This window comes from Melanostigma gelatinosum (assembly GCF_949748355.1).
Source record: "Melanostigma gelatinosum genome assembly, chromosome: 6".
NCBI lineage: Eukaryota > Metazoa > Chordata > Actinopteri > Perciformes > Zoarcidae > Melanostigma > Melanostigma gelatinosum.
Window position 1 is genome coordinate 9418301 of NC_136639.1, and position 25720 is coordinate 9444020.

The 25720-nt window shown below is 44.4% G+C and overlaps 1 protein-coding gene across 2 annotated transcripts; it reads right to left on the reverse strand.

The window, feature by feature from the left end:
- On the reverse strand, nucleotides 1-25424 carry LOC306778396 (uncharacterized protein). Of its 2 annotated transcripts, XM_079269886.1 has the most exons (13): nucleotides 25325-25424; nucleotides 23613-23706; nucleotides 21388-22697; nucleotides 20549-20639; nucleotides 17291-19981; nucleotides 15661-15786; nucleotides 5473-5591; nucleotides 2892-3051; nucleotides 2529-2685; nucleotides 2173-2303; nucleotides 1887-2029; nucleotides 1694-1781; nucleotides 1-1586 (listed from the first exon to the last, which is right to left on the reverse strand). In XM_079269886.1, the coding sequence occupies exons 3-12, from the start codon at nucleotides 22680-22682 to the stop codon at nucleotides 1706-1708; spliced, it is 4989 nt and encodes a 1662-aa protein (XP_079126012.1). In that variant the 5' UTR covers nucleotides 22683-22697; nucleotides 23613-23706; nucleotides 25325-25424; the 3' UTR covers nucleotides 1-1586; nucleotides 1694-1705. The 2 variants fall into 2 exon arrangements, with proteins under 2 accessions (XP_079126012.1, XP_079126013.1); XM_079269887.1 differs by lacking the exons at nucleotides 1-1586; nucleotides 1694-1781; nucleotides 1887-2029; ... (2 more) ...; nucleotides 2892-3051; nucleotides 5473-5591 and adding an exon at nucleotides 16625-16680 and having other exon boundaries at nucleotides 15691-15786.
- Nucleotides 25425-25720: the final 296 nt, after the last annotated feature.

Genomic DNA, 25720 nt, shown 5'->3' on the forward strand with positions numbered 1-25720 from the left:
TTTAGGACACTGGCCAGTACAACACAGTGTAATATACATATTTACTTTCAAATAAAAAAAGAAAACGAGGACATGAAAAAATAAACCCTCAAAATTCATGACCAAGTAAAACGCCATGTACAGACACCAGGGACAATCACTTCGAAGACTCGATTAACATTTACTTGCATTGCACGAGCACTCCGACAAAACAGGAGACGAGACATGGTCAACAAGAGGGGGCAGAGGTCAGTGCTGTAGTGCATCAAGGGACAAAGTGCTTTATAGAAGCGCAGTGTGAGTGGGTGGATGGACAAACATCAGAACGATTGCAGTTAAGATGAAAAGCAGGAGCAAATGCTTTTTGGGAGTATCATAGTAGGTAGTCATTTAAACGATGTCGTGAACAAACCACCCCGACACTCTGAGCGATGTCTGGTGTGACAGCAAAGATTGTGCATGCACATTCATTAACGGGGACAAAATCGTGGTAAATTGCACAGTCGTTGGAAAAAAATAATATATATATTTTTTTTTTTCAAAAACATGACTGAAGAGTGTGTGACGGCCACAAGTTGAAAGTATGGTTTATGATGAATGCTTACAGCTACATTCACTTAAGCTGTTAAAGGAGGGAACACAGGCTGATTCGTGTTGTTTTATTTATATATAAAAGATTGAAGAGTGTATTTGTGCTGATAAGGAGTAGGCATGATTGACAGATGCAAAGTCACTTGGCCAAAAAGTCCCCCGTCCCTCTTCTTAGATACTTAGACAACAACATATATACAGTATGCAGCAACCGTGACAAGGTTAGGATTGTGGAGTGTAACAAAGTATTGTGGTGATGCATCTTAACTTTTGTAAAAACTAGCTCTCGGTCTCTGTTAAATCAATGATAATACAAATATAACATCTCCTGATTACAGTTACTGACATGATAATACACTCTCTCCGGGCAATCGAGTCAGCAGATATTTGTTCTCCACGTTCAAGAAGGAAAATCATTCGTGTTTGAAACGTTGTCCTATGGCAATGCTTGTGTGACTACCATCAACAACACACAAATGTCCAACGCAGACACAGCCAGCTTGTACATATTAGTCGAGTAAGGAGACTAAATACAAACATCTTGGAACGGATCGGCTGGATTGTCCTCCAGCAGGTGATGAAGCACGTCCAGGATGAAGAGGCGTCGTGGTCCCACAAGTTAACCATATCCTGAAATGCAGCTCGACAGGAAATATTTGCCAATAATCGTCTTTTCTCACCCCCCCCCCCCCACCCTCCTCAACTTCTGGTCCCCATTAAAGTGTTCGTGTGAAGTGCCTCCAAGTGCAGAAGTGCTTCGACAGGTTCAAGCATGAAATGGATAAAGCAGAGTAGCCCGATGTTTTTTTTCCTCCTTGCTGGTTTTCCTTTTTTTCCACAAGACAGAGACGCTCCATAAAAAAGGCACCATGCACATTTATCAACCCAGACGGGAAGAGAACAAAAAACAAATAGAAAAACCCAACAACACATCAGCAGCTGTAGATTCACCTCTCCTACTCTCTAGGCTGAACGTTAAGGCTTCAGTTTCATATAGATTCATCTGTTAAGGCAACCTAGAGGGGAGCGAGAGAGGAAAACTGGTGTCAAAAATGGAAATAATATATCTTCATGTTTAATACGCACAGGGAAAGATGTAGCGGACATTCAAAAACTATCTCACCTCATTATTCACTTAGCTGTCATTATCATACTGACTTAAGCGCTTCTTGGACTTCAGCTCTTTCAACCACTGCGGTGAGTCCTCCTCACTACATGAATAAGAGACAGACAGCACAGTTAGTTCAGGGGCTAACGGCTAAACAAGCTTTTGTCTCCAAAAGAAAAACACATTCTCTGTAACTTTCAGGGCTTACCCGTTCTCTTTCCCACCAGCAGGGGGCAGTACACGCGCTGCCCTGCGAAGAAAGGGGGACTTGGGAGAGCGAGAAAGCTGCGAAGGAGAGGGAGTGGATCCATCGATTTGATTGTCAGAGTCGCCCCTCTTCTTCAGCTGGGCCTGACAACAGGAACGGGACACATTTAGGAACATTTTAAAAATTCTAAATAAAAATAGATATCGCTGCAAGTATACAAAACATGAGCAGGGAGGGCAAAACAATATATGGTGAATACATCTGACAAAGCACAAGTGAGAATCACCTTTAAAGCTGAAGGGTCCATCCCAGGGAACAGAGCAACCCTCTGTGGCTGAGAGGAACCAGCCGGGCTGGCGTCTACTCCTTTGGCCGGCTCCTCAGACGAGTCATCGTCCTTACTCTCAACCTTTGCCTCTGTCACAGAAGGAACACGTAGCATTGTAATATGCGAGCATACTGAAAAGTCAGTTAAAAAGAGGAAGCCTATGGGATGGTGTGCAGGAAAACATTAAAACGTGCCTCTGGGCAACACAATAAAACTTCTGAGAGCATCATGTTCACATATCTCATATACTGAAGGAGGAGCTCATCTGATGGAATAGAACCGTATCAACATTTAAGCTCGTCTTTGGTGCTAACCTGTGGAGTCTGTGTAAAGCCAGTCCTCCGTGGTTCCTCCCTCCGACAGCGCAGCCGTCTGACGGGCAGCCCTGGAGGGTCGTGTCTGCGGCGCTCGTTTCTTCCCCAGCTGTGCTCTGGAGCGAAGAGCGCTGGTGTCTAAGAGAGCGGTCGGGGTCTGGACACGCAGACACAAGAGGAATACATCAGGTTGTATACAAACATACGAGTGACAATGCATTCACGACACACATCGGTTGCTAAAACATGAAAAGTATTATTACAAACAGTAACATCTTAAAAACAGCATCTGACATGAGCAACTGGTGAAGGCACATGTGCCATCAAAAGAACCGGTCTGTGGTGAACTCAAATCACGCTTACATCAGGGAAGGATAGCGGCTCAGATGGGGAGGAGGGAAGCAGGCTGTCCAGGGTGTCGGTATCAAACTGTGAGGCCAGATCACCGGGCGTGCGTGGGGAGATGGGCTTCCTTGGTGAAGGGCTGAGATTGCTTTCCGAGCTGGGAGTGGCAGGAGTGAGGCTGAAATAGTAAGTAAAAAAAAAAAAAAAAAAAAAAATAGATAGTTAGGAAACACCTTTGAAAACAACTGTGTGGTTGCTGTTACCACAGTTACAATCAAACCGAGTCGGAGTCATAACTTTCCTTTTGTTGACTTGACTTTAGGAAGTTATGACTTAGCTGACACACCAACAATCAAACTGCAAGCCGAAACAACAGAGATTCTTATACAAATATATATGTAATAGACAACTGTTTCACTTCTTTTTTTCTTTTCACAGAATTGCATTGAATAACGACATTCATGTTAGTTTTGGTAAATGTTGTGATGTTATTTTCTGACCACAGGAGGTCAGTGTCTGTGTTACAGGGCAGCGCTGGAGTTATTTCAACTTTTCTTATCAACAACTCCCCCAAAGATACGAATACCAACAAATCGTTTGTTGGTTTATCCTGATACAACGATGGCTTTCTGTGGCATAGAGGTCTCACCATCACCAGGCTGTGGCTACGCAGGCAAACAATGCTCGTTAGCAGGACTAACTAATGTTTGGATTAAGTCTGTTCAAGCGAATCAGTTTTAGTTATTAAATAATAATAAAAAAACATTGTACACAGTTTCTTATTTTTCATTAGAGCATCCTCAACAAAGGGAGAATCTTAAATCTCATCTCTGGTGATTTAAAGCCTTTCCACACTGTGGGTGATTTCTTTCATACTTTCACACAGAACATGAATAATAGACAGAGAAAAAGTCATTTTTTTTCCAGAACAGGGAAGATTTGTTTCTGAGCTTTCGCACTTTTAATAAAAGGCATCAACCGATTTGTTCCGCATAACACACTTTCCCACCACAGCGTTAAATCCATAGCACTGAGTGCCTTTTTTAAGCCAATACAAGCTAATGATTGTCAGGGTTCAATTAAGGTCGTGGAAGACGACCCGCTCCCTCAGTCGAAATAAATGTCGTTTTCAAACAAAAACACGATGATTCTTAGATTCATGTAAGATTATACAATGATTAAAACATAGTTATGAATATTATGTTACTAATCCCCCTAAATGATACACACGGTTCCTTTAAATTGTTCATATTTTGGATAATTTTGCATGGATGCAGTGAAAGAGCATAATCTGGAGTTTGGTGTCATTTCAGCTAAGTGGGAGACTTCACTGTATTTGGCTTTGATTTACCGTTTACTGATGTACAGCTTTGAACACTCGGCAGTCTGCTAACTTGTTGCTCTGGCTACCAATATTAGCTGCTCTGTTTAAAAAAAACAAAACAAAAAAAACAACAAAAAAAACAACAACATTTTGCCTGGAAAAATGCACGCAGGCTGAAATTCAACATGGTGTTGTCCTGTCGGGAGATGCCGTGACTTAAACCAACAGCGGAAGAGCTTCGAGTTATTTCACACTACACAACTTCAGGAGTCTGTCAGGGAGCCACAGCCAATGAGAGCCTCAGGGCTGAGGGGGAAACCTGGTGGACGGGTTGCCTCGCCTGTAGCATTTGCAACACAGACCAAAGTTGTTATTGTTGCACCCAGGATGTTGGATGTTTGCATGGATCAACATAACACAGTGACTGATTTACATGGGGAAAATAGTAAGGAGGTGTGGAAACAGGCTCTTATGTGAACATGTGTCAAAAATAACATCAACAAGTATGAATACGCTAGCGTGTGTAAGTGTGCGTGCGTGTATAGTTTATAGACCGTATCTGGGATTCCCGATCAGTAATTTACGAAAACCACGACGACTCCAAAACTCCCGACTAGATGACAGGAAGTTGTGTACAGTACAGCTATCTGCTGACTTTGAAAGTGGTGTAGTGTGTACTTTGCTTAAGGAAAAGTCTGCTGGCTGCTCGACCAATCCATGCAGTGTGACGTGCCACAGGCATCCAGTAGGTGACCTGTCCTAGAGCTGCTCAGTGAACAGCTTATTTTTGTAGATTACAGCACACTTGTAACGCGCAGCGGAAGGATTCATGTTTTGTTTTTGTTGATGAGTGAATCGTGATCTATTGGTGAGGCCAGTGACGATTCACACCACGACTACATACTGTTTCTGGAGACGCAAACGATTTATAAACATCTTGTCATGAAAGACAAATCACAGCCTCAGAAATGTTAGCAGTTAAATAAGCAGTTATGTTGATCAAATATATCATGAGTATAAAAGTGTATTGATACTTAATTTCAGAGGAAGGCACAAACTTTTCACATTTCACTCAAAGAACTGATCTCAAAGTTGATTCCAGTGTTAAACATTTGATTGACTCGGCCTTTTTAAGCAAACATAAGTTAATGATAGACTTGTTTCAATAAAGTCCATCTGAATCCAGTTATAACACACTTTTTTGGAAGCGGAACTTTAACCCTGAACACAAATAAAAACACATGACATCAGACATCACGACTAGAGTATGTTTACCTGTCATCAGTGCGCAGTCCGGCCTCCCAGGTCCCATACTGGCTGTCAGTGTCACGGACCGGTGTTCCCGAGTCCTTCCCCTCCTCCTCGTCACCACTGTCACCTTGCTTCTGCTGCACCTGAAGGCAAGAGAGAGGGAGAAATATGAATAAATGAGGAGGAATCAAACAGGAACAGACCAGTTTGAGTGACACAAACATTGCAGCAGCTCTCACTTGACGCTAGACATCTGAACTTCAGTTAAGTTCGGTAAATATTTGTGCATTTAGCTTTGTATTGCCGAGTCAAGCTCAAACAGTAGTTGGGTAATCGATGTCATCAGCGCTACTGAAGAGCAGTGTTGCTGCATCCCGTCGAGCTCGAGCAGCGGTACAGTCATGAAAAGGTGAACGGATGAGTTAATGGAGTGGGTGATCGAGTGTGTGTTTGCGGTCCACTGAACCGTGCCTCTTTTAATGAGGCTGGTACAGAGGACGTACTGTCTCAACATCACACAGGGCCCACAGAGGCACGCCTGCTCATGAACTGATAACCATGGCCTATATAGGGGAAAGACATGAGAAACCCCTTCTGTCCTCAGATGTTGCCTGAGGGGTGGACAGAGAAATGTGATACACCTGGCTCGGTGATTGCCCAGGTTCCTAGACCGAGAGCCGTGCACTAGTGATGTTTATGTGCGCAGTGGGTCAGAGTTCTCAGTGTTAGAGCTTCATGAATGCTATCCTTGTTTTCTTTGTGTTTCCGAGAGCAGCGATACAACAAGAGTACTTCAAAAAAGGAGCGCAAACGAGACAATGAAAAAGAAAGAAGAGCGCAACTGTGGTTTGAGGGAACACAAGATAGCTGAAGAGAGCGAGAGAGAAACAGCAGGGCCGGATGTCATTCATCAGCTGAGCCCTTCCTGACAGGAAAAAATAAAACAGAACAGTGAGCATAACATTCATCATTGCTCCCTGCATCAGAGAAAGCACTTGTTCTCAACTTCATCCTCTTCTCAAGGATTTACCGCACTCTGCACTTTTCTCTTTGACATCACAGGGTCACGCCACTTACCCTTAAATACACACACACTGAAGAGTCCTTCCATTGACAATGAACAATACCCCCCGTCCAAATCAGACATATTAACCATATACTCCACTTATCTAGTGATCTTGGGGTCAATCAAATGCTTATTTAGCTAGATGAGTAGGTCTCTGTAGCTTATTCTTCCTCAAAGAATAAGCTACAGAGAAAGATGTATAGAAACATTCGTGAGTGGCTCGCTGCAGTATCGGAACAGAAGCTACAGATCACTCACATCTATTGCATGGCTGCTGATCTAATAAGGCTCCTTAAGGCTCTTTGTTATACGAACAAAAACAATCTCACCTTCACCTATGGAAGTCGGGCTGTCAGGATATGAAATTTCCACTACACAATTTTAATAATCAAAAGAATTCATGATAACAGTTTTATCGCTAGCCAAACCAAACCAAAAAAATAAATAAAACTTGACTTGGTGGAGGTAGACAAAGCAAGAACGGTAAGAAATGGAAATGATTTAAGAGGCACTAAATTATTTATACAATATCATCACAAGTGTATTTCAACATATCAATATATTATATAGTTAAAATATCACGGTCATCATAAATAATGGCATCTCGCAACACGTCTAGTTGGAAGCAGCCCGGTCGATCGGAAAGGTTTAAGACGAGCACTTCAGTTAAAGCATCTGGCTCTGAAAACACCTCTCTGACAGCTGACTTAAAAAGGGCTGCCACAGACAATTTCTGGATTTTTCAAAAGTCATGCAGTCGTGCACATTTAATGCAGAAATTGATGTGCAGAGGCATGGAAGTTTCAACATACACTTGGTATGACGTCACTCCTCTCTCTTCTACCTGTCACTGTACACTGTTGTAAAAATGCCAAAAAATCTTAAAGCCAGGTCTCGTAAAAATGCTAGCGAAAAAAAGATTCCTGTCGTGTGTGTGTTGCTCAACCTAAACACACCCTCACCTGAGCAGCACACAGGACAAACATTGCCTTTGCTGGAACATGTTGAAGAGAGGCCTCAATACACAGCAGCTAGAAGAAACGACTTATGGCCGCCCGCTCAAAGCAGTCGTAAAGCCTTTTAGAGGCTCTTTCAAAATCTCATACCATTTATTATTCAGTGAAATTGGGGCCTTTAGCAGCCTCAGCACTGTACCTCAATTGGACTCTTTCTACTTTCTCTTTTGATGAAGCCTGCATTAATCTACACACAGACAGGTTTATTGGCCAAACAATTACAACAACAAAAAAAAACTTCAGCACCGAGATTATTCCATTGCTCTGCTGAATGCACACACACACACACACACACACACACAGGTGTAGGCTCTCCTATCAGCCACAAACAAGGAGAATGTGGTTGGTTTTGGAAGCAAGGTCTACTGAAGCAACAGGTCCAATAGCAATGATTTAAATCTGTCAGGGCAGAAGGCTTTTCCCTTAATAACATTAGCAATTGCCAGCTTCCCCGAGACAGGAAGGGTGTGTTCGAGGGAACCGACATAACAAAGAGCGGATGAATGGAAGGTTGAAGGAGAGAAAGGGCTGATCACTAAATAGGGGACAATCTGAGGAGGAAGGGGCTCGATGGAAGCCTTGGAAACTACTGCTTGATAACACACCGATCATCGCAGAGTGCCACACACAACCCGACGACACACTTGCACAGGATGGAGAAACTGCGGTCTATGGACTGCTTCAACCTCAACGGTTAAATGGAAAGTGTTCCTTGAAAAGGGAAGGGCTAACCAGAGCAGAGAACACAGTGGGCAGATATATACACGTTTACATGAACAAAGCATCCAAAACACTAACTCACAACCGTGTTAACAGCGCTGTTGAACAATGTGTGTGCAATTTGTGTCAGTGTCAGTGTGTGCATGTGCTAGCGTCACATCAGATCTTTCAAACCGTAGAAATGTCTGTTAAGGTGTGCACATGCCTCAGTATTGCAGCGAACGTCAACATACAGCTGACTGCGACTGTATCGCGGCTCATGCTCGTGTTGTGAGCTTCTCCGAGTTATTGTAAATGACCATCTCAAGTACTGTGAGATCATTAAAAGACATGAAAACACATTCAATCGTACCGTTACACTGGTAGTACGCCACCGCTCCCCACTCATCTGCTCTCATCGCTCTGGGTAGGGCGGAGTGGGAAAATATGCTCTGCGTGCACTAATGTACACAGCAGTAATCAATATCAATATCCTACATATATTCAAAACAACCGCTCCCACAAGCACTGATCTCATTTCAACAAATGGGCATTCTAGCCGCATGTCAGAGGGCTTACATTGAGACGAACTCTGCTCGGCAAACCAAACAGCACCGTATTATTCTTTCATTACATAAGTGGTTCATACAGACACAGGGCTCAAGGCTGTACAACGCGTTTCGTAAGAACAGAGGGAAAGAATGTAAAGACCTGACTTGGCTTAACAACTCTACTCAGAGGGCACTGGATCCGACTTAAAGGATTATTCTCATTTCTTTCAACCGGGTGATGTTTTCCTGCTTTTTGCCAATATGACAATTTTTTGAGTTGCATTCGCGTCTCCTAACTGACTCCAGATCGATGCTTCTCCAACTTGTTGGCAGTGCCGTTACAGGTAATAGCTGACCCCAAAGATGGTTTAAAGTTACAAAGCAGAAATACACACCAGTTACACGTCTATACACAGTTATAATAAAACTAGTAATAATAGCAAGTAAACAGTCACCGTGACATTTTAGTTATAAAATCTATCTTATAATTTAGTGATGCTGACATACTTCTCACAGACGGGTTTGTCCAGTCATCAGGTCACACTGGTCGCCCCCAAAATAAATAGCTATGATTGGTTGAGTTTAACAGTGTTCTTTGAACGTCCAAATCCCAAAATAATTTTTCAATTTAGTCCACGAGAGTCTACGGCTGATATTTCTTGACCTGTCGCAACTTTTTTAATGAAATTCATAGTTCTGCTGGTGGGATAATAACATTTCACTTAACTTGCTTTCGGCACATGCTGCTACTGCATGGACATTTCATTAAGATTTCCATCATCTGCTGTAATGTTAGCCAAAGCTATTCAAAGTAACCCAATACCAAAGACATGACTGTGGCGACACATATCAGAGATATTGTTCTCTTCCAGCATCTGTGAATGCGTTATGTTGCAGTTGTCACTAGCATAGTATCTCTACTATAAATAGTAGAGATGTCCTAGACCCATGTCCTAGACCTGCTCTTAAAATATGTTTTACATTTTTATTTTATTTATTATTTTTTACTTTTCTCTGTGTATATAATTTATTGACCCTAGGGTCACATTGTGTTTCTTATGCTTTTAAATGTCTGCTCTTTATGATATTATTGTCTGTGAAAAGCGCTATATAAATTAATTCATTCATTCATTCATAAACAAACATGTTTCACATCGTCTGCATCTCTGGACATACAGACCTGTTTTAACAATTTTGTAATCAGGATAAACATTTTAAAGAGAGTCGTCTCATTCCCACATCCCTCGCCTCCTCTCGTTGCTTTCCTGGCTATGTGTCCATTACCAGTCAGCCATCACGGACCACTTACTGTCATTCATCCACTTAACACTGGCCCGGTGGGGAGGCATGTTTCTCCCAGAGACCACAACCACAGTTGATGGTGTTTCAGATCTAACAGGACATGCCAACACAACAGACGACATGAAAACACCCCTTATCTTAAGGGTTGTGACTCATGAGGTGTTGGACGGTAGTTCAGCAAACAGGCGTAACCTAAAGATAGGCACAACTTCTCTGTAATGCATCCATAATATCCCTACATGGATTTCTACCATCGGTCCTTTATATAGAGCAGGTTGGATATCAGGGTGGAGACAAGTGATAGGAAGCCAAGGAATCACATTTGTGTCCCCTTGTGACATGATGAACCAGTACAACCACAGCTTTGATAAACAAAGAGAAAGAGAGAGAGAAAGGTTTACATTGCACCAAGAACAATGCAAGACTGAGAGGTGCTGAAAGCATAGAAGGAGATAGAGGAGACCAGGCAGGCAGATTGATGAGTTCTTGACATGTTTGGCTGGAGACCAAATAGTTGACGAAGGAGCAGCTGTTACCACAGTAACATTACAGAGCTGCACGGACATTGCTGCTAAAAATGACTTGAATTCCACTTGTGCTTTATATAACTTCAACAGATGTTAAAGTAATACTGCTGGGCACATAGCTGACCGACTCTACGGGTCAGTTAAAGTATGAATCGCATTTGTGTCTGGCACTTGCGACTATAGTTTGTTGTTGGCATCAGAGGTGAGCTGTGTGTACTGGTGCTTCGCTGGTGTGTGTGTGTGTGTGTGTGTGTGTGTGGTCTTACAGAAGTGGGGGTGTTTGGTGCAGTGCGCCTGCGTAAGGACAGACGTTGCTGGCTGCGTAGCGAGAACCTGCGGATGGACTCCCTGCTGCGAGATGCCAGGGAGCGCAGGGAGTTGGTTCTCTTGAAGTCCCCCATCCCGTCTTCTCCCTGGCCTCCCCTCTCCACGGACAAAAAGCCTAGTGCCCCGTGAAGGGAGCGACGGACGTTTCCCACCCATCCTGACATCTGAGACTGGGCCACTGACAGCTTGTCCCCCAGATACTCCATCACGACCCACTGCTGTCAAGACTTGGTGTGTCAGAATGGAGTTTGTGAACCGTGACTCCTGCCGTTATTATCGCAGCAACAGAGAATCATTAGCGTCTAGCTATGTTTAGGGACAGTGTCGTAGGTATTCACTGGAGTGTGCTGCTGGGTCAATACTGCAGCAGTGAGGACGGTGACAGAGAGAACAACACGGCTCAGCCAGTCCAATGTGGGGATGTTGATGGTGTCTGCTGCTTACAGCACTGCAGCAAGAACAACGACAGTCAGTCCCTGACCGTTACAGGACTGAGCGACTCCTCAGTTTCACTTTCTGCAGTGCAGTCCCAATGGAGCCGTTGGGACTCTGTTTCAACTCATCACGGTCAAGGCTCCAGCCTTTCGGCCTGAACTGAATAGCGAAGCTTTCTAATGTCTATTTCAATGCACACAAGATATGCTGGCTATGATATGTGATGGCAAAACAACCCAGTGGGCACGTAAAGGTTAGGCCAGCACTTTCTATTAGTTAAGCAGGGCACTACTCTATGAGACAGCCTAAAACACTGCTGCACTATCTACCAACAGTACAGAAAAGACAATAATAGAACCACATCCTCAACATGCTGGTTGTGTTTTGGCCCAACATTCAGCTCCACTGTGCTAATAATACTTAGTTTCTTTAACACCGCTCTGTGACACCTCTGCCAATTCTCCAGATGTGAGACACTCTGTACCAATCCCAGCCTCAATTACAGCCGAACCGACAGCGCTCCCAGAGCTGTCGCTGATGCGGCAACCCCAAAACAAGGCCCAGGTTAAAAGTTGAAAAAAAATCCATCCATCCAACAAGACTACATCTCCACGGTGCCAGACGCTGTTGCGAGCCTCCGGCGAAAGGCTGCGAGGGGAAATGGTGCAGGACAGCTGGTGGCGAAAGGAAAGCTGCTGTAGTCATTCGTATTCCATAAGGAAAAAGCAGAGGGCAATCCACGCAGTGCCAAAACAGAGGAAAACAGCAGAGAGCACTGTGGTGAGGAAGTCAAATCCAGAGGAGAAACGAGGTACAGGGAGGAAATGTTTCTCTCCTCGCCTTTTTCTGCAGGTACGGGCAGGTAGGAGAAAATGCGTCAGCAGTGCTGCTCTCCGTTCTCAGCGCTATAGCACTCACCGTCAAGGAGAAACTGGGTGGAGAGAGGGAGTGTGGAGCGGAGTCAGGGAGCGAGAGAGAGAATGGGAGGTCCCTGATACAGAGCGGGAGGGAGAGAGGAGGGTGATATATGTTATGCGGTGCTCTATCGCTCCAGCCTGATTCAGTTGCAGGGCAAGACAGTGAAGTGTCACAGCCACAACAGAGAGGCAGTGGAAACAAATAGGAGGATGAGAGACGCTATGACACAGCATCTCCGTTCCAAACAGAAAGAGGAAGCTACAGAGAACGTGGGGATTACAAAGTGTGATCAGACAGGAATGAGTACAAGTGCATGAAAAGAGACAACTATTAATCGATTGATTGGGCATGCATGAGAGATAACAGAGAAACAACAGGTGTGGCTCGACCAGGGAAGGGAGTTTGTGCGTTCATCAATCAGTTTTGCCAAAAAAGCAGGAATCAGTCGAGTGAATGTTTGTTCAAATCTTGCTTAGAGTCAGACTCATACAAACAGCAGAACAGACTAGAAAACACTTCCAGCTTAATCTCTGATGTGGTACCGGTGAACTGGTAACCCGAGCCACAGCGGGCGACTCCAGACACACTTCAGAGCGTTAACCTCAGAGCAGACTGGGACAGCTCATTCAAGCTGAATCCTTGTCCACGCATGCCCCCTACAGGTAATCTGATTAACTTTCCTCTGAAGTGCTGCGCTAAAAAGGCAAGTCAGCTGTGAGGTTCTCAGTGTCCAACAGCACACAAGCTGACCTCTCTCACAGACTCCTCAGCCTGGGAATGGCTGCCTCTTCTGGGGGGGGGCTACTACTAAGGACGAGGTGACACAGCCTGAAGAAACTAAATGACTCGCCTGAAGCATCTGGAGGTTACAGCAGGATTAGTTACAACAACATAATTATTTTCCTGTAGCGAGTGGTACCAAAAATAGATTACTATTTTACTCATATTCCGTCTTCTCGATGTGATAATTGAAATAATGCTCAAAATGGCTGCTGAAAAAATTAATTTACTATGTTAATACATGATTTCTTCAGTAAAAAAAGTGAAACAATTGCTGGTTCCAGCTTCTCAAATTGGAAAATATTCTGCTTTTCTCATTTTAAAAAAAAACAACAAAATCCTGGAAAAAAATGGAAAGCTTTTGAGTGGTTGGAGAAAGAAGAACTAGAAAAATTGTAGATGTTAAATTGGAAATTTTCCATAATTTTATGAACAAATAATGAACAAATTGTGCCTCTTTATCCACAATCAACTGTTACCATAAACATCACCTCCATGAAGTGAGTCATGGCTTCTCATCACTTCCCCTCTTCCGCTGACATCATCAATCTGTGCGCAGCCCCGACTAGAAACCCAAGCAGCTACCACACAAAGGAGATGAAATAGGATGCAGCTTAAGTGCACAGAGCATGCTGTATATATGATAACTGTACCTACCATTCAGTATTATACAAGAGGACATATGTAACAAGAGAGTTGTGTAGTCACTTACCCAGAGACAGTGTGGAGTCAGGCAGCATGACCACATGTACAACATAGCTCTCAGCCCGGTGCCCATCTCTGCTCTGCTGCGCTCTGCAGCCTCAGAGCCTCCGAACTTAAACCAATGATGTCACCGCACAACTATTATCTCATCTGTCCGATGAGTCTTCCACCAGTAAATACACGGTAGGAAAATCCATCATATCTGAAATCTGCCAACACTGATATATTTGGGCTAGGGAGGCACCGATCCAACTTTTTCAGTCCCGACAGACACCTGGGCTTTGGGTATTGGCCAATACAGAGTACCGATTTTATACCAGCGTTTAATCAATAAGCTGTTTGGCTTTTTTTCTCTGTGTGGAAGAAACTGAGATCATTCTTCTCTGTGTAAGGCAACATCAGACTTGACTTAAACATTGCTTTAAAACTAAATGTAACAAATAAATACACATAAATGTACTGAATTGCTATTTATTCAACTAATGGCAGCCAATACCAGATTGGCTTATTGTCACCGATACTCGATCCAGCAATTTGAGTCGATATTGGACCGATATTCGATATCAGTACCGGTGAATCTAATTTTGTCAAACATTATTTGTAATTTCTGTAAATCCTGAAGCCAAATTCTCTACAGCATGTGTTCTGGGCTTTTGCGCAGAGGCGTTTATTTGTCTACGATGCAGTCGGGCTGGACCCAAACATTCAACTATTAGGACCTTCACTCGTTGGGTAGGTGTTTGGTTTCAATTTTGGGATTCAGATATTAAAATCATAACAAAAACAAGAATAATCATATTAATATTTTTTTGTTGCAGCTCTCTGTGTGAGATTTATTTTTCTAAAATAGTGTAAAACATATTTTTACACCACACACAATGTCCTGGTGAAATTCAGCCGTGACACGAGGCAGCTATTTGAATAAAAAATGCCTGTATTGGAAATAAGCAAAGTCACACACTGTTAAATGTACTCGCATTTAAGTGTGAGGAGGTGGTAGTGTAACGCAGCACTGGAATATATTTGATCTTATTGAATAATATCATTGTAGAAACATGTCTCTTTGGAACAGTGTGTATTCATTTGCCTGCTGCTGCCTTTTAAAAAGCACACCAGATGATCGTCATCCAGCTTATTTCAAACCAAAAAACACACCGAGAACAGCAGTGGGTAACTGCTGACATCAGGAAGGGGGACAACTAAGTCAAGCACAACCACTAGATGGTGGCAGTACGCTCTGTATCATGCAGTGTACAATTATGAGACACAACAAAGTGTACTTCTGGTTCCATAGAGGAGGAGGAGGCCTTCCACCTGAGCCGACAATTACAGTCTCCATGACAAAGAGTCACCTGAGCCCAACCCTGCATATCAATAAGCCCTGTACATGCTTGAATACAGACGATAGATCTGTGTATGGAAAGTGTGAGGTTGCAAATATCCTGAATTACAGGCCCGAGAGGATTTTTGTCCGTCACTTTCATGCGATGGGTGAAGGAGAGTCTCGTAGGCCGCGCCATCAACATTAGTCACCGACTCTTTACCACCGCAGCACAACAGCATGCAGCCGTCACCGGTCAGTCAACTAACTGCATTCCTCTACCGTCTACCTACGTCTGTAACACACACACACACACACACACACGTACACACACTCTCTCTCGAAGACAAACATAACATTGCTCACACTCACAGTACAAACACAAGTGCACACAGATTTCCCTCCCTGTTTCCACAAAGCTTTGTGACAAACATTCCCAAATGAAAACAGTGATTATAATAAACAGCTCACAGCCAACCATTAAAACGAAGCAAAGACTCAGGAGGCAGTTCCTCGTCTCATTGCGTTACATCTGTTGCAGAGGGCGAGCAGCAGCCAGACTCACCCAGCTGTTGCCATCCTCCTCTCGGTGGGCGCTGCGACTCCTGATCCTGGAAAGGCTTCTCTGTAAAACGTTGCTTGAAGGAGCCGATCGCCGGGAAACACTGCGAGACCGCATCCTGTTCAACTCCTAACACACACGCACGCACACACGGGAACCAGAGTCAACTTCCTATCATATCACCTTGTAAACATACGTCTTTGAACATGTTCGCTACCATGCTGGATGCTGCTGTGTATTGGGAATCTCTGAGAGGTATTCATAACTTGTGGAATATTTGTTACGCACAACTGTATCAAAGTAATCTTGGACAACTGGGAGAGGGAGAGCATGCATGTGGTCACTCTTCCACCGCTCAAGCAGACACACACAAACAGCACAGTCCCCCCTGAGGTTCAGACGTATGACTTAACAGAGAATCAGCATATACTGTATGTTAATGTTGCTTTACAACAATGTTATGATAACTTCCAAAAATGCCATGCAATATGTAGTGTACATTTAACACATGTTATGTAAATTGTAAAAATCTATATTTGGTATCCAGCAGACATGTAAAGGCAGAAGATAATTAGTTCAATAAAAGGAAGACGAAATAAATGGAAATGCTGGAACAGCCCTTTCTGTCCAACTATAAGTTGCTCACTGGTGACACAGCTTAATAACACCAGTATATTCAGAACTATGAATTATCATTTGTTAACTGAATATATATTTGTAGAGATTGAATGACTCTTTTCTCTCTGAACCGTTCTGCTTTCTGGGATTTCAACGTATTCAATGAGCACATTTCATTCCAGACAAACTCTATGTGCTTTACATTTAAAAGGAAAAAACAAATAAATGAATTAATTGCATTCAAGTAAACATCACGCATATGCAACACAGTAGTGTAACAATAACTAAAATCACAGACAGACACACACCACCTACACACATTCCAGAGGGCCACAGGAACTAAAGGTACCTTTACCAGCTTTAGATCTTATTCTGGGTACAACCAGAAAGCCACTGTCTGAAGACCTGAGGTATAGTCAGTGAGCAGGTCAGAAATATAATTGAATGACGGCACATGTGTGTAAAAAGAGCTACGACTGTGTGCACGTGGTCCCACGCGGTTTTATCTCAGACATCTACTAAAGGATGTGAATCTTGGAGCACTTTAAAACAGATAATATATAAAATACAACCTGCTCTCATTGTTACAGGATTGTTGCAGTAATACTGTTTTCTGCAATGTTACAATAATCAGCACGTTCAACAATATTGTATTTAATTTAAACATAGTGTGATTACATTCGTGCAACATGAAAACAATTTCCACATGAACCGACTGCATTTAAGACTTGGACGTAGTCACCGTTACATCACCCATTGGTTTCTACACTACGGGTTTTAAAGCCTGAGGTTCGGCATTTTGGCCGTCGCCATCTTGGTTTGTTGCAACCAAAAGTGACACGAGAGGGTGGAGCATTTTTAGACGATCAAAATAAGCAATAAATCAAGTGATTTTCTCACTTCTATACAACCAGAGGAGTCGCCCCCTGCTGACTCTTAGAAAGAATCCTACATTTTCAGACACGGAGGTTTGCCGCCTGTATGAAACAGTATTTCGTGGATGTATCTGACTCACCTGAGACCCCTGTGATCTCCGGACCTCTCCCCTGCCGTCTTGAGGCTGTTGCTCTCTGGGGAGCCATATCTGCTCCTCAGGAGCGCTGCCGGACGGCCTCTGTGGAGCCAGGAGCCGTTCCTCCTGCCTGAGGAGGCGCTGCTCTGGGCTGAGTTTGTTGGTACGTTTTCTGGGTTCAGCCATAGGTTTGTCCACAGGCATGTCGACGGGCCGCAGCTCCCACGGGTCCTGAAGAGACGTGGTCCATACGGGGCTTGTGATACCTGAAGGCTGTTGCGGCAACCTCCTGCTAACATCTACGTCGGGTGTGTGCGGCTGTGATCTAGCTCCAAATGCAGCGTCTACACCCTGAATACCAGAAACAGGAAACAAGTCTTTACTCGGGGAGGGCTGAACTTGAGATGTGAAGGAGTCTATGTCAAGGATGGCAGGTTTGTAAGACGCTTCTGCTCTCGGGGACGGCTCCTTCCATCGCGTTGCCGGGTCACTGCGCTGAGAAGTGGCTTTGGAAAACGAGTTACGTCGGAGCATGGAGTCCAGATCCACCACGTGAGGCCTGAGAGGCGAGGACTCCGACCTCGCCCTCTCCTGTTCCTCTTTCTTCTGCCTCTCTTTTAGTCGCTGCCTCTCTGCTTCCTGCTGCTTGGCTATCTGCCTCATTTTCTCCGCCTCCTCCCTTTCCACACTCTCCCTCCGTCTGCGTTTCTCCAGCTCCACGAGTTGCTGTTTGTCCCTCTCTGCCTGCTTTTGCTTCTCCAACTCAAAGAGCTGTCTTCTCTCCATCTCTCTCATTCTCTCCAACACCTCCTTCCTCTGCCTTTCCTTCTCCAGTTCTCGTTGTCTCAGCCTCTGGTTTTCCAATTCCTGTCTCTCAATATCTAGTTGTCTCTGTCTCTGCCTTTCCAGCTCTCTCTGCTTGTCTCTCTCCATCTCTTTCTGAAGCTCCTTTTCCATCTCCCTTTGTCTTTCCCTTTCTTTACCAATCTCTCTCATCCTCAACATTTCCTGTTCTAATGCCATCTGTCTTATTTTCTCGGCCTCCTCTCTCTCCATCTTCTCTCTGAGTCTCTGCTTCTCGAGCTCCATCAGCTGCTGCGTCTCCTTTTCCTTCTGTTTTTCAAACTCGAAGAGTTTAAGTCTTTCCAGCTCTTTAATTCTCTTCAGCTCTTCCATTTTCTGTTTCTCCTTTTGGATTTCCAGCAGCTGTCTTTCCTTGTCCAGCTCTCTCTGCCTCTCTTCCTCCCTTTGTCTTTGCCTCTCCTGTTCCCGCTGTCTCACCATTTCCTGCTCCCGCAGTTTCTCTCTTTCAATCTTTCTCTGGCTCTCAAATTTTTGTCGTTTTTCTGTCTCGAGTTGTAGTTGCCTCTCTTTTTCAAGCTCTCTTAGTCTCGCTCTCTCCACTTCTTGCAGTTTCTGTCTCTGTTCAAGCTCGAACTGTTTCTGCCTTTCCAGCGCACGCTGTTTCTCCTCAAACTCCTGTTTCTCCTTCTCAAAGGCTTTCTGCCTTTGCCTTTCAAATTCTCTTTGCATCTCCCTCTCCTTCAGTCGTGCAAATTCTAAATGGGCTACTTTCTCTATTTCCAGCTGTCTCTGTTTTTCCCTCTCAAGCTCTTTCATTCTTGCCATGTGTCTTTCTGTCTGTTTTTGTAACTCTCTTTTCTTTTCAACGTCCATCATTTCCTCTGCTGCCTGTCCATCCAAAGTTGATCTTCTCGCTCTTTCTGAAATGTGGGCCCTCATCAACTCCTCAACTTGACCGTGAGAGTGTTTTCCAAAAGCTTCCTCTAATGATGGATTCCTCCTCATTGGAAGACGCTTCCCTTGCGAGTTGTCCGGCACGGACCTCCCAGAGAAGTCGTCAAAGGGCGCCGTCACGTCCCTCACGCTTGCTCCTGCATCGACAGGAGAAACTGGCTCCTGCATTTGTCCAGTCAGAGCAAAGTAGGTGGCCCTGGGTCTCGGCTGCTCTTCCGACTGCAGCATTTTCAAACGTTTTGGAGCTGCAGCCACTTCCTCCTGTTCAGCTTCTCGCTGCCGGCCCCTGTCTTGATCCAAAGCCCCTTGTCCTTCCCTTTGTGATTCCTTTGGCATCCCTTTCTCCACACTTGTCTCAAGACCTGTAGGGGTCCACTTATGCAAAGCGCCCACTCTCAGAAAGCGAGGCTGCTGTTCCGCTGGCTCGCCTGGTGCTGATCCGGTCCTCTCTGCCACCGGCCGGCTTCCCTCTGAACGCCTGGAGCGTAGCGTCTTGGCCTTATCCTCCCACTGTGCTGACGGGATGTTCTCACTCACTGCCCTGCTCTTCTCCACAGCCTGCACAGTGTCAAAGGCATGCGACACCCTCAGAGGACTTGATGGAGATGCAGGCTCTTTGTAGGTGGCAATGAAAAGAGTTCCCTCATCCTCGCCATTTCCCCTCTTAAATGACGGGCTGCTGAGCGAATCATTGGCCTTGTTTACAGGCTTGCCGTCCTCCACCATCAGCACACTGTGCCTCTCCACAACGTTGTCAAACAAGGATGCTTTCACCGTCTGTATGTCACTTCTGGGATCACTTTCCTCGGGAGTGGCGCCAAATGCCTCTCCAGCCTCAGGCCCTTCAGGCGTGAAGGCCTTTTGGAGCTGCTCCTGGGAGTCTTTCAGATCCACAAATGTCCTCTGGTCACTGGGGGTGATGGCCGACTCTTCACTCTAAGGAAATTCAGAGATATGCTGAGAGTTGTTAAGTGATAACAGTCATAACAACCAACCAATGTGGAATTATCTGACAGAAATAAAAGCTTTCAAAAGAAATGTGACTTGACAACACAACAGTAGAAAACACTGCCCTCAAAGGATTTAAAGGCTTTGAGTGACGAAGTGCCAGCGTAGTAATGGTATCCACATTGTTCTACGTCAGCCTCATAACAGTGGGTGTGGTGCAGAGGAGGCAATCAAAGCCTCTCTGTGTTGACCTTTTCCCAGTGATCTCCTCTGTGTGTTTCATAACCGGCAGCCACCGGGGATGATTATTGTGCCACCTGTATTAGGTTTCACAGCTTTGTCCAGCTTTGAAACCAGCTTTGGTTTCGTATTTTTCTCTCTCTGCTATTTGCAAAGGTTTTTATTTTGACGAGAAGAAACGCACTAAAATGCAACTCTGTTTCGAAAATAACATGTGAAAACTTTCCCCGAAGCTGTAACACTGTTTCTCCTTCTCCTGTTAGACATAGACTGAGCCCAACAGAAACCAGTTCCTGCAAAGAGTCCCTTTCTTACCCTCCTCTGAGGATCTTTGCTGATCTCATCGTGGTCTGTCGCCTCACTGAAGAAAACGCTGCCAAGCTCTGGCGACCTCTCGGATCCAAACCTAATGAACATACATCACACAAGACAAAAGCCATGCATGACAATGGAACTCGTGGACACACACACACACACACACACACGGCACAAAAGCAAGCTGTGGCATTAAGACATTAGGCTCGTTTGAGATGAGCTGCGCTTTGCCTGGAAAGTGGACGAGATCAGGCGGCGGCAGCAGCAGCTGGGGGCATTTACAAAGAATATACAGGAAGTCACAGAAACAGTAACATCCTGTTAGATCCCATCTGTAGGCTACTTGTAGTTTACAGACCTCGTTCGGATTTGTAAATATATATATTTCTGTGCAAATGCGTGTATCTGCATTGTGTTCAATCTTTTGTTCTTTTTATGCCTGTGAAACACTTTGATGCTTGTTTTGATGTGTTATATAAATAAGCTTTATTATTAACAATCACACAAGATGTTTTTAGATTAAACCTTCGTTGCACAACATGAGACTAATAGCCAACAATCTAGAGTTAAATATTTCAATGACACATAAAAATGTTCTACAAAACGTAATCAGCTGTTTTATCAGGAGACAGCCAGGCGTTTCCCATCATGCATTGGGGCTTGCAGGCAGTGGAGAGCAACTGCGGCGCCTGGCTCTAAAAACGGCGGTGCCTGGCTCTCGTGAGGTTATCGTTGCCCACGTGTGGATGACGTCAGAGCAAGTCAGACACAAATCTAACCGGCATGCATTGTGCGGTGATCGGCGCATCTCAAACGAGCCTATAAAGAGCAGATCTTACCTTTTAGTCAGGTCGAGGGGCAGGGGGCGGGGCTTCGGTGCCGTTTTCATAACAGGGCTCTGAGTTGGTGATGGGTCCTCGGTCAGCTGCTTGATGAGCTTTTTGACACCCACCGCTGGTTCGCTTTCAGGGACCGGCTGCACTGGAGAGTGAAGATCCGCCCCTTGGTCTGTGACACCCGTCCCAGGAGAAGAGGATGAATCGAGGAGGAGACTGATTCGGGACTTGATGCTAACTGCGCGCTTATCCTCTTCAGTCTCTTTCAGAGTCTTTCTGTCACTTACAACATCAGTACTTTGTAGTGTGGTACTCTTCGGTGTTTTCTCCTGCCCTCTATTCTGCGCCGGGCCCTTCTCCTCTGGAGTGTTTTCCTTAGTATCTTCCTTGGGAGTTTTACGGTGCAGAGACAGACCGATAGACTCAAACTTGGCCGTGAGATCGGCTGAAAGTGGTCGTCTGGCCCAGGGAAGTGCAGGAACTGGTGTCGCCGTCTTGGTCGGACTGTCAAGGAAAATGGCTGACACAGGCCTGGGCCTGGATCCTCTGGGCTTTGGCCGCAGTTGCACTGCTGCCTCTGGGTTTTCTTTTTCCTTTTCTTCTTCCTCCTCCTGCCATACCTGAGCGAGAAATCCCATGGACTTGGCTCTGGTCATGGAGGACCCCCCTGTGCTGGATGACATCTGGTCCGTCTCGTCTTGAGTTTTAGTGGTTCCAGTCCAAACTGCTGCTGGAAGTTGTTTAAGGCTCTTGGAATAGCCCAAGCTTGATGAACCAGGTCTCTGCCTCTCTGCTGTTAAAGGAAGAATGGGTTTGCTGGGGTCTCCCAGGTCAAGAGGAGGGGCCGGTGTAAATGGCTGGACTATCGGCTTGGTTGTTTGTCCAGTGTTGAACTTATTAGTTGTTCTGAAGGAGGTAGGGGCGGGTCGGTTGGGGTTGGTTGACACTGGCCTGGGTTTGCCAATGGCAACTGGTTGCTGAGGGTTTGGAATGCATGAAGGCTCTGGTTTGAATCCAGCAAGGCAAGTGGACTCTGGCCGGGGCTTGGTTTGGGGCTTAGGAGCAAGTATAGGCTTAATAGTGGGGTTCCTCTCCAGAGCAAAAGGTTTGGGAGTGAGCCGTGGCTTGGCGCCTGGGACAGGTTTGTCAGGTTCTGGGGTGATAATAAGGGACTGGTTGATGGAGGGGATCTCGATGAGGCTCTTATTGCTGGAGTCAGTCAAAGGACTCAGGTGAAGTCGTCCTCCGACCACTGGTCTCCCTACCTCCCCAGTCTGGACCTCTACCTGAGCAGCCATCCTCTTGAACAGCACCTTTAAAAAGGAAAAAAAAAAAAAAGGATCAAAGTAACAAAAAAAGATCCATCTATGGTAATTTCTATATTGATTTAATACCTCAGCACTACATCATGCTAAATCCAACTCATTATTAGCTTCATAGCACTCTATCTAGCCACTAGTGTGGACTTTGTCTTGGGAGTGCCTCACACTGCAGCGCAGTGAGAAAGGTTATAGGTCACTCGAGCTGATTAAAAACGCATGTCGACAGCTGTTTGTCACATTGATAGACCTTTTTCATGAAACATCTTGACAGGTCTCATTAGGAAAAGCACAGGCGTAAGTAATAACAATCAATGATGGCTGCTTCAGTTTCAGGGTTCTGGTATTGAGCATGCTGGTCCACTGTCACACTGCTTTGTCTGAGATGAGTAAATGTATTGCCTCTGATTGACTTGCGTCCATTGCCAAGCTGAAATACTGGTGCAGTAGTGATCAGTGTACCTTTAAGGTGGATCCTGACACAGGGGAGGAGCTAAATAACTTTACAACTACATTGTTTTCATTTTCATGTTGTCACAGACAGTGAATGGGAGATTCCACTGCAAACGCACACCAGATTGCCATTTAAGATCCAGCTCCTCCCCTAATAAACTTCCACGTGTTTATCTTGAACGGACTCTTCTAAAAGGAGACGTAGTGATAATATATGAGATAACTGGAGATCATCTGACTCACTATGATGATAATGACTTTATCAGTCGTTTCTATAGTGAAAGACGACGATAGAAAACATTACAACTCAAGCACTTCTGTGTTAGCCCTTTAAGAGACTCCCTCTTCACATCCGATAATGCTTTCCACATGTTGTTGTGTTGAGATACTTCACTATACGGACCAGCAACAGGAAAAATGACCAACTGCTGTGAGGTAAATCCCAGAATATCTTACCTGACCAGATGTCAAGCGTCTGCTGTAGAGCTCTGGCTTTTGTTGTCACCAAACAGCGATGTCATATCACACAGGACGAAGAATGTGGAGAAGCCTGAGAAGAACACACACTGGGTCAATAGAGCACACGTTCTCCAGTCAGGACCGCTGTGATTGAGGCTGTGGAAAACAAAAATCACAGCAGAGCTACAGGGCTGTCCATTCCAAACACTTCTTCACTGCGGTGTTCTCACGCCCCCGTACAGAAGCAAAGAGATGACAATGTTTACGCCGACAGAGACTTGAGTCAACATCGTCACACCCTTACTTTTGCGCTGATGACATATGAGCAGACATTAAAAACAGAATGCACGAGGAAAATCATTAACGCAATGCTGCTCTATGTTTAGATTTTCCTGTTCTTCTACTTTTATTATTTGCTCTATCACTGCTCACCTGCAATCACTCACACATCTCATTTTATGTACATCAACTGATACGTTTTAACTACTTAGGTGTTGATATCTAAAGGAGGAAATGGAAGGCAGAGGAATGATACTGATAAAACACACTGACTTCAGCTCGCCTAGCAGAGATTGAAAAGTTGAACTTTAGATGTTGACAGGAAGCGCCTTCGCTAAGATGGAATGCTAAACATTCCCTGTGATGGTGGGTCAAGCAGCACAGCAGGGATTAGGAGAGTGTCTGCCTTATAAAGCCTTAGACATACAAGAGTTTTACAAAGGACATAATACTGAAAGCCACAAATGACACGTTCAACATCTGTATTATTTCTAGCAAGCGGCATACTCGTGTTGAATATGTAAAACATTTAGCAGGTAACTTTAAGAAGTGGGTGCAGCAAAATTCAAAAGACATTTCATTGATTTCTAGCAGGAAGCACACACAGAAAGAGAGTAGTGCTCAGAGTGTTACTAGCAAGATATCTAGTCAGTGACCTGGTTCAGCCAGTTATACAGAGGACATCTAACAGACAATAGACTGTATCATGTTAACGTACCTATCAGCAACTAAAAGAAGAAGTATCTCTCGAGTGAGTTCTCACATAGTGTACAGCAAAGATTTAAATTACAATTCACAAATATATCTCATAATCTCAATTGTCTGCGAGAAGACTTGATGCAGAGTTAAAATAACTTGTAATATGTATCAGTATCACAAAAGGACGTGATCCAGAAGATCAAGGTAAGGTTGTTAGGCATTTCTTGTAGTCTAAAACAGGAGCAAGCACAAATAAGCATGAATGTAAATGTGTAAATCAATTAATAGAGATAATTTGTTGTGATTCAACTTTTACCAATTAACAAAGCTGCATTCATTTGATTATTTTATAATACAGCATGTCCATTAAAACTTGTCTGTCTCAGTCTATAATTTGCAACAAGTGTTAGTTTCGTTCCTCCTGTGCAGACCGCTCACCTACACTTAAAGCACCTTGTCTCGCGGATAGTACCCAGGTCCAATTCAGAAAAAGCCGGAGTTAACCTGCTCAGAACAGGAGTGCTTTTAAAGCTCAAATACCGAGTTACAAAGATGCACGCGGGGTTCAAACTCGTCGAAATATACTAGACTTCAAAATAAGAGGACAGATAAAACGTACCAAACAGCTTGCTGGCTAACAACGGTTAGCTAACAACTCAAGAAGCTGGACTCGCAAAATGGAAACACACTGACTGAACCTGTCCGTTTGATCCGAACTGGAGACAACTTACCGAAATGGGAAAGTCAGTTCTGCTGCTTCTTTCTTGTCGAAACAACTTCAAACATAATATATCTTTCAAACTTAGGAGGATAAATTCCGAGTCGTGGTAGTTGGTTGATATAGGTGCTAGCAGAGTAGCTAACTTAGCTGGTTTACTTAGCTAGCCCACTAGCTGGCTATCCCGTCTCAGGTTGCAGTGTTGTTGACAGGCTCGACTAGACAGCGCTGAAGAAGCCGACCGACTGGTTAGCCTCTAAACCAGCGTTAAGATAACCAGCACGACATGCGTCTTCCGGTTAATACTTTCAAAATAAAGCGTAGCATAAACTGAACTAATATTGGAACCAAATAAGTAGTTTGTTTAAAGGACAGAGACATTATAGTTTTTCTAAATGTCCATATATCG

Coding starts and splice junctions, on each gene's coding strand:
- LOC306778396 (XM_079269886.1), bottom strand. CDS start 22,682: ATGGCTGCTCAGGTAGAGGTCCAGACTGGGGAGGTAGGGAGACCAGTG. Junction 5,592..15,660: donor AGGAGGATGGCAACAGCTGG/GTGAGTCTGGCT, acceptor TCTTGCCTTCAG/GTGCAGCAGAAGCAAGGTGA. Junction 2,030..2,172: donor TGGACCCTTCAGCTTTAAAG/GTGATTCTCACT, acceptor TCCTGTTGTCAG/GCCCAGCTGAAGAAGAGGGG.